We start from the raw sequence: 9502 nt of genomic DNA, 5'->3' as shown, positions 1-9502 counted from the left end.
TTGATCAAAAAAATCGTTTAGAGCAACTCAATTGTTGACTTCCTCCACTGTCAAATTTGACACTAAAGTATTGTCAAATGTCAGAACTGTCAAATGTCAAAACTGTCAAATTTCAAAACTATTGATCAAAAAAATCGTTTAGGACAACTCAATTGTTGACTTCCTCCACTGTCAAATTTGACACTAAAGTAGTGTCAAATGTCAAATTACCTTTAGCGTTTCCGCTAGGAAGAAACTCTGCTGCACATCATCCTTTTGTGGATCATCCGAATAGACATTTTTCAAGCCAGTATAGCCCCCAGGTACACGACAATACTTCTCTAAGGCTTGCACCGCCTCCCACCCCCAATCCCTATACTTCTGATCCTTAGTCAACCTCCACATATAAAAATACGATTCGATAACTTCCGGTCTAAGTATATAATATTTTTCGGAATTTTTCAACGCCCTCGCTTCAGCACCTTCAGTAAAACGGAACGCTTCCGGTCCCAATTTCGTATTACTCCTATCGTATGACTCATGACATGTATGCGTTATTTTTTTTGCAACTTCCATATATCGATTTGACATGTCGTTTTTGAGCGTTTTAGCACCGAGGGCAAGAAGACCACCCGAAAAACAGCCCAAATGGTCCATTTTGTGTTCGGGACGGTCGAATTTCAATTCGGCGAAATACATGAGACCAGAGGGGGAGGTAAAAAGCATATGTTGGAGGACGGCTTGCATGGCATCGTCGAACATTTGGCGTGCTTCGTTGTCTTCCTTATTGGATTGGAGCCAAGCTTTGAGGAGGTATTCGAAGAAGCTGTCGCCGAGGGCCCCCATTGACATGTGGTCTATAAAAATTAAGTCAAATTAAATTAATATATATTAAAAAAAAAAAAAAGTTGGAATAATCGTAATTTGAAAATTAGTACATAGCCATAATGCATTAAGTCCTCTTAAATGAAAATATTTTCAAGATGGCGGCTTATACCGGAAGTCGGTCTCAACTTTATTATTTTAAATGGAAAGGTGTATTTTTTACTGCGTTTTTGGATTAATCCGGTTATTTTAAGGGAGTTTTCATTAGCTTTCCCTATACCTAAATTTAGGCGTTTTTGAAATATTTGGAGTTTTTCAAAAATTTTTGGATCTGCACCTTGCACTTTAAAATTCGGTAACTGTGCTGTTTTTTAAAATTTTTAATTAGTTTTTTGGCGTTTGAAAGAAAAACTTTAGGTCTTTTTTCCGGTGTTTTCAAATTTTGAAAAAAAAATTACAAACCATAAAATTTACTTTCGTAATAATTCAAATACCCATAACTCAATTTTTCCAAATGAAATAACTTAAAAATTATTAAATTTACGTATAGGGAATGTTAATACAGATCAATGCACAATTATATTCTCTTCCATTTAATTAAATAAAAATTGGGGTGTTTCATTTGGAAAAATTGAGTTATGGGTATTTGAATTATTACAAAAGTAACCTTAAAATTTTGGGACATGTTATGTTTTTTTCAAAATTTGAAAACACCAGAAAAAGGATCTAAACTTTCTCTTTCAAACGCCAAACAAACGAATTCAAAATCTTAAAAAATGGCAGAGTTACCGATTTTTAAAGTGGAAGGTGCAGATCCAAAATTTTTTGAAAAACTCCAAATATTTCAAAAACGCCTCAATTTAGGTATAGGGAAAGCTGATGAAAACTCCCTCAAAATAACCCGATTAATCCAAAAGCGCAGTAAAAAATATAGCTTTCCATTTAAAATAAGAAAGTTGAGACCGACTTCCGGTATAAGCGGAAGTGCCTCCATCTTGAAAATATTTTCATTTAGGAGGACTTAATGGTTTATGGCTATGCACCAATTTTCAAATAAATACGATTATTCCAACTCCCAATACATCTAATGTGGGGTTTAGACGGAACACCCTGTATAAAATAAAAAAATAAAATAAAAAAAAATTAAATAAAATTAATATAAGTCAAAATTTTATGACTCGGCTTCGCCTTGACACTTACGTTGACCCCATTTGCCCGTCTTCGGATTGAGATAATTGGGGTAAAGACCGTTTGGTTTCTCTAAACTTTGGAGGAATTGACGGATGTGATCGACTTTGTTGCGATAGATTGGTTGACCGGTGATGTCACTCAAGTAGGCGAATTCCAAGTGAAGAGTGCCGAATTCGGATAAAATACTGGAACCGCCACTTGCCCAACCGAAATTTTTACTAGCCTAGAAAAAAAAAAAATTTCATGACCGATTAAGGAAACAAATTTAATTTGTGGGCAAAAAATTCAAAATTTTCAATTTTTATCGCCAATTAAGGACACAAATTATAATAATTTTCTCAGAAGTTAAAAATTAATTAATAGTTTAGATTTTTCATGGCCAATTGAGGAAACAAATTTTCAATATTATTTATTTTAGGATTTTTTTTTAGGATTATAACAAAAATTAATAGATTTTTTTTTTCCATGAAATGTCAAAAAACATGGTTTTTAATTTGATTTTTCTGTGCCAACTAATAAAATATAATAATTTGCTATATTTTAATTTCTAAAATTTAAATATCGTTACAAATGACAAAAACTTGAGATAAACTTTACATTGCCAATTAAGGAAACAAATTTCATTTTGTCCTTTTTTTCAGTCTCGGTTTATTTTTTTTCTCAGATTTTGCCAAACACAAAACTTAGAGTAAAACAATGTCATTTTTTTTCACTACCGAAGCAACAATTTTTGTTAAAAGTCAAACAAAAGTCAACAAAAAGTAACATTTAATTTTTTTATTTCTGACTAGAGAAACAACTAGAAAAACAAAGTCAGGTATTTTAATCTTAATTTTCATTGCCAACTGCTAATTTTTAACGCCAAATGAGAACACAAATTTTTACCACATCTTAAAACAATGACTAACAAACAAAATAAAAAACTATGTTTTCACAAATTTTAATATTCATAAAATGTAAATTCACAAAATAAAAATGTCAAAATATCAAATAAAAAACTTATTTTTTTTAGCCAATTAAGAAAAAAAATTCATCGCCGACTAAGTAACTGTTTTTTCTTATCAATTTTTTGCTTATTGAAGAAATTTTCTTATCCACACTTCGTATTAAATAGAAAAATAGAAACAATTTTTTCATGGCCAATTGCGAAAACAATTTTTTTAAATTAATAATCAAAACTTAAATTTTTTATAGGTGACTAAAAATTCAAACTGCAATTCTAATTAACTAAATTAGAGAAAAAAAATTCAATTTGTGAAAAAAAAACAAAGCCTACTAGACCAGACTAACCCACTTCACACGCAAAAAATTACAATTACATGAACCGTACCAAAGTTTCAATTAATTTTAATGAACGTTTATTAACCGTTTGTTATTTTCCGGTTAATTTCCTTAACAACATAGAATTTTAATTCAAATGTCCTCGCAACTAAAAACAGATAATAAACCAAAAAAAAAATAAATAAAAATTCAAATGCAAATTTTTTCATGTTAATTAAATTCTTTGTTTGTTTTAATTTAAAAACAATGAATTTCCTGAAATAACTGTAATTACAACGGTATTTTCAAATATAGTAAGACAGGACCGTACCCAAAATTTTTGAGCCCATTATTTTTTACTCACTCCTGTTTTTAAGTTGACAAATGCAAATTTTTTCATGTTAATTAAATTCTTTGTTTGTTTTAATTTAAAAACAATGAATTTCCTGAAATAACTGTAATTACAACGGTATTTTCAAATATAGTAAGACAGGACCGTACCCAAAATTTTTGGGCCCATTTTTTTTTTTTTACTTACTCCTGTTTTCAAGTTGACCAAAGCATGCGGAATGCCCGTTTGTGTCTGAAATGCCGGCAATAATTTATCGGCAATTTGCTGCGCTTTGTCTCGGAACATCACATCGCCTGTGAGAGCAAAACATGACAATAATCCACCCACGAATCGGATGTTGGACTCAAAAACGGACACATCGGCCGTCTGGAACACAAAAATAATTTTTTTTTCAAAAAAAAAAATTTCAAAATTTAAGAAAAAAAATTTTTTTTGATTTCTTTTTTCCTTACCATACTGTTCAAATCCAGCTCATTGGCGACCCAATCTCTCGCCTGTTTAAATTCGTCTTTCATTCCCATGATATACAGGGTGTCCAAACCATCTAAAATCGTCGCGGCGATGGGTAAAGTACCGAAAATGCTTGCACTATGTCCACGTTTACTTATCGGTTTTAGTTCATTTTTGCCCCAAGCATAACGAACGTAATTATCCCACGCGTGTTTCATCATCTGCAAGAGAAATTACGATCAAATTTCATCAATAACTACACAAACAAATGAGTAATCTAATACGATGTGAGTGGGAGGAAAAAAGATCGATTGGAAAATTTAATTTATTTAGGACGGAAATATGTATATCACGTGATTGTGGATGTTTGAGGAAGATTGTAGTAGGTGATGGAATATAACTGTCACAGAAATGTCAATGGAATATGTTGATAAGTAACGGAGTTATGACCGATTTAAAACATACATGGCGGAAACACTCGGTATTACTTTGAAAAAATCTAGAATCAAAACTTGAAAATAAAAAATTCTGATTTTTTTGCCAAAATTAGAGTAAATTTAATATATCCACAATTCTATAATATTTAGAAAAAGATTCTACAATAGTTGGTAATTAAAAAATAAAGAGAAAAAATCCCCAAGATTGTTAGATTCTAAGAAATACAAGATTTCTAATATATTACAAAAATATCTTAAACAATTTCTAAAATTATGCGAATTTCAGATTGTCTTAAAAAATTACTAAGATCAAAGAATATTCCAGGTTTCAAAATTCTAAGATTTCTTATTTTCAAGATTCTGAAATATTTTACGATACGCTAAAAATGCAAGATCTTAATATTTTCTAATTCTAAGTTTTCAAGACTGTTAGATTCTAGAATTATAGATTTCCAAACTTGTAGTAGATTCAAGAATTTGAGTTTCTAAGATTTTGGATCTTAAAAATAATTCTATTTCTAGGACAGCAAATTTCTGAAATTCTAAATATTTTTCATTAAAAAATAAAAACTCAAGGTCTCTTCAAGATTATTGCTTTCTAATTGTAAAAATTACAAAGATTTAATCGTATGAATTCTCAGATAGTTTCTAAGATTGCACAAATTTAAGATTTTCTAAGACTTTAGAAAATTGAAAAATGTGAAGATCAAAAAATATTTCAGGATTCAAAATTGTAAGATTTCGTATTTTCAAGATACTGAAATATTTTACAATTCTAAGATTTTAACGCTAACAAAGCAAGATCTTGATATTTTTAATAGATTCAAAAATTTGAGTTTCTAAGATTTCTAAGATTTTGGATCTTAAAAGTAATTCTATAAATTCCTAAGACCGCAAACTTTTGAAATTCTAAATATTTCTCATTAAAAAATAAAAACTTATCTTTAAGATTGTTAGATTCTAACTCTAAAAATTAAGAAGATTTGATTCTATGAATCCTTCGACAGTTTCTAAGATTTTGCAAATTTAAGATTTTCTACGACTTTAGTATTTCAGATTCTTGAAAAATATTCTACGTTTTTAGTTTGTAAGATTCTGTGAAGATTCTAAAATATTATTAATTCAACGCTAAGTTTCTAAAATTGTTATTAAAATAATGTTTATTTAAAAAATATTCAAAGAATCCAAAATCTTGAGATTTTGAGATTCTAAATCATCAACATTGTTAGATTTCAAAATTTTAGATCTCCAAACTTCTAACATTTCTAATAGATTCAAGAATTTGAGTTTCTAAGATTCTGAACCTTAAAAATAATTCTTCGAATTTTTAGGATAACAAATGTCTGAAATTCTAAATCAAAAATTATGCATCTTCTAAATCTACATTTTGTTTTTTTAGGAAATATAAAGTCAATAAAATATTTTAGGGTTAAAAAACAATATCTTCAAATTTTTGTTTTCAAGATTGTTAGATTCTAAAATTAATCTGAACTTCTAAAACATTCAAGAATTTGAGTTTCTAAGATTTTGTGTCTATTCTATAATTCTGTCTATTCTGTTTCTAAGATTCTGAACATTAAAAAAATAATTCTTCGAATTCTTAGAACAACAAATGTCTGAAATTCTAAATCAATTTTTCTTCTAAATCTACATTTTGTTTCTTTGGAAAATATAAAAATCCATAATTTCTAATAAAATGAGGGTTTAACGTTTTGGCCTTCAAAAATAATTTACGAATTCTAAGACAATAAATTACTAAAAAATTAATTAAAAAATACAGAGATTATAGTGCAAATATCAAGATTTTGAGTTTTTTCAAGATTAAAAAATCCATAAATTCTGTTGTTCAGGATTTGAGATTGTAAAATTTCGTATTTCGAAGATTCCGTAAAAGACTAAAATTTTGACAGCTCAATATTTCAACAGCAAGATTCTAAAAAAGTTTAAAAAAGATAAATCAAGAAACACAAATCTAAATCCTCAATCCTCAAAATTGATAGACTTTTTCAACATTGTTAGACTTTTTCAAGATCTTCAATATTCCAACACCAACACTTTGATTCTATAAAGATCCAAAATTTCTAAAAAAAAATAAAGAACAAATTTCTGAAATTTTGCTAAGAATATAGAATTTCACATCTTCATTTTCTAATATAAATATCAAAACTTTTAAAGATTCTAGATTTCATAACTTAGATTTCGTATATTTCCCAAGATGTCAATATTTACAAGATTCTAAACGTCAATAAAATATTTTTAAGTTAAATTTTTGGATTCTAAACCCTCATGATTCTAAAATTTAAAAATATTAGTTTTATGAAACTCTGTGAAACCATATTTTCAGGTTAGATTCTAACGTTTTAAAGACTCTGAAACTGGAGAATATCAAAATTCTAAATAAATAAATTCTAAAGAAATTGAAATCTCAAACTTCAAAATTCTAGAATTTCCATACCTTTACTGGATTCTAGATGTTAAAAATTTTGATTTTAATTAGTTTTAACTAATTAATTAATTTTAATCAAAACTAGTCCAATAAACAGGAAACACTCTTAAATAGCAAAATCTTTATCAAAATAGAAACTGAATCATCAAAACTTTGAACCTCATTAGCCTCAAAAACGATAAAACTTATCAAAAATCACCCCTTTTTTTCATTACCTCCTTTACTTTCTCCTTCCTTAACCCATTATCCCTTGTCAAACTTAAATTTTTCTCTAGTGTAAAAATCTCAACTATTGGTTTTTGTCCACTGAAAGTCATCGTCACATTTTTCACCCCGATTTCATTATTCGAATTTTGATGTCTACTAAAATACACCCCTGTCCAAGCCACCACCAAAATCGCTGAAGTAACACCAGCTGTTGCAGCTTTTGTTGGTACCACAACCATTTTTTTTTTGTTACTAACACCACCAGAAACTGAACTGAACTGACCTCAAGTGGTGTGATGCGTTTACATTTACAAATAAATATGTCTTGATAAGTGTTATCACTATTGTGAAAGAACGAATCGAGAGGAAATAGGATGGATGAACATCGCGTGGTTCCGTTAGAAACCAATCGTTTTTGAAATTGAATTTTTTTTTTGAAAAAAGTGGGGAAAATGGTTATAAATAGGTGGCACACGACATACAACTGGTGCAGAATTGAGTGATAAAGACTCCTACGGGTCAATTAAATGTAATCAAACACGAGGATAAGTGGGTTTGAGGTTAGAAGATAGAGACCATTTTTTTTAATCAAATTTTTCAAGATTCAAGCTTCAAGATCTTGAAATTTTTGAATTTACAAATTTCTAAATTCCAAAATCTTGATCTTATTTTTATATTCAGCAAAAAAGATAATTCTAAAAATCAAAAATTTTGAAATTTTTGAAAATTCGTAATTTTGAACCTTCAAGACGTAAGATTTCTCTAGAGTACAATAATTTACTTAATCTACAAGCTTTCTAAATATGTTTCAAGCATTCAAAAATTAAAAGGTTTCTAAATTCCAGAATTAAAAATCTTGATATCTCTAAAACTGCAAAATTCTAATTCTTTAGTTTCAGGATCTTTACCTTTTAATATCTACCTTCTGTTTTCCAGAGATAGTTTACAATTCTAAGATTTCAAAATCAAAATTATTTAAATTATTACACAGGTTTTTAATTACAGACGTAAAAGATGATTCTAAGAATATAAATTTTGAATTTCTAAAATTTTACCGATCTTTAAAAGATGCAAAATCTGAAGACTTTAAAACACTGAGTTTCTAGATATCAGAAAAATAATTGCTATATCACAGTACCTAAAAATTATTTTGAGGAATTTGAGGAATCAAGATTTCGAAATTCTAAGTCTTCAAAATGAGCATAATTTATTAAAGCTTTAGAAATTCTGTGATTCTAGAAATCCAAGATTCTCGTGTTTTAAGTTTTAATACAAATTTTGAATTTCTAAAATTTCATAGATATTTTTTAAATTTAATAAAATTTGGATCAAAACCAAGAAATTCTAAAATTTCTAAATCACACGACCGCAGAATCCTAAAAATTAAAGTTTTTGATTAATCGAGATTAGAAATTCTAAGAATTTAATTCTAAGAATCCAAGATACTCGTGTTCGAAGTTCTTACATTTCTAGAATTAGATAATTTTGGATTTTCTAGTTCTTATTATTTTCTATAACCAAAATTTTCAAGATTTTTAGATTCTAATATCTGTCTATCATCTTTCACAGATATACAAATATAAGATTTCGAATTCAAAATTATTTTATTATTAAAAAATGGTTCTAAAAATATAAACTTTGAGTTTATAAATATTTTATAGATCTTCAAAATTTGCAAGATTTTAAAAAACACCTTATTTCGAGGTTTTAGGTATAAAAATTTAGAAATTCTAGATTTATAAATCATCGACCAGATAATCGCAAAAATTAAAGACTGTTAAGTAATCAAGATTTCTAAATTCTAAATCTTTAAAATTGGGACAATTTCTATATTCCGTGATGTTAATATAATATTTCAAGATTCCAAAACTTAATTAGATTCTTAGAAGCGTTAGAAATCCATTGATTCTAGAAATCTAAGATTATCTTGTTGTAAGTTCCTATAAGTATTTCTAAAATTGACAATTTTAGATTTTCAATATTTAAGATCTTAATAATAAATTCTTATTCTTTAGATTCAAATATCAATCTACTATCTTTCAAAAGACAATTTCAATTCTATTTATAGATCTTCAAAATTTTAGAATCCTAAATTTAAAGTCTTTGAGTGATCAAGATTTCAAAATTCTAAATCTTCAAAACTGTCGCAGTTTCTATATTCTGTGGTCTTAATATCCCGCGATTCTAATATTTCAAGATTTCAAAGATTTATAAATTCTATGAAATGCAAGCTTCTCCTATCTGGAATTTGATAATTTTTGATACTTCAAGATTTGAAAAACGTTTTATGATCCTAACATTTCAAGAATTTAAAGATTTGAAACCCCAATTTTTAGATATAATCTTCAAAAACAG

The 9502-nt window shown here is 27.8% G+C and overlaps 1 protein-coding gene across 2 annotated transcripts in view; it reads right to left on the bottom strand.

Annotated features, from left to right (window-relative positions):
* Window positions 1-9502, bottom strand: part of LOC123009451 (mannosyl-oligosaccharide alpha-1,2-mannosidase IA-like) — a 39628-nt gene that overhangs the window by 4604 nt on the left and 25522 nt on the right. The window contains exons 1-5 of one of the 2 annotated variants that reach the window (XM_044405753.1): window positions 7156-7424; window positions 4060-4278; window positions 3794-3973; window positions 2005-2218; window positions 211-836 (exon numbers count right to left, since the gene is read on the bottom strand). In XM_044405753.1, coding sequence (XP_044261688.1) covers window positions 211-836; window positions 2005-2218; window positions 3794-3973; window positions 4060-4278; window positions 7156-7386 — 1470 coding nt within the window. In that variant the 5' untranslated portion in view covers window positions 7387-7424. Of the gene's footprint in view, window positions 1-210; window positions 837-2004; window positions 2219-3793; window positions 3974-4059; window positions 4279-7155; window positions 7425-9502 lie in introns of those variants that run through there. The other variant, XM_044405752.1, reaches the window with a different exon arrangement.

This window comes from Tribolium madens, unplaced genomic scaffold (assembly GCF_015345945.1).
Source record: "Tribolium madens isolate multiple individuals breed KSU strain unplaced genomic scaffold, Tmad_KSU_1.1 Scaffold_7;HRSCAF=85;Tcas5.2_LG10, whole genome shotgun sequence".
In the NCBI taxonomy this organism is placed as follows: Eukaryota; Metazoa; Arthropoda; class Insecta; order Coleoptera; family Tenebrionidae; genus Tribolium; species Tribolium madens.
The sequence above is the reverse complement of the archived record's forward strand: the minus strand, read 5'-3'. Positions and strand labels throughout refer to the sequence as shown.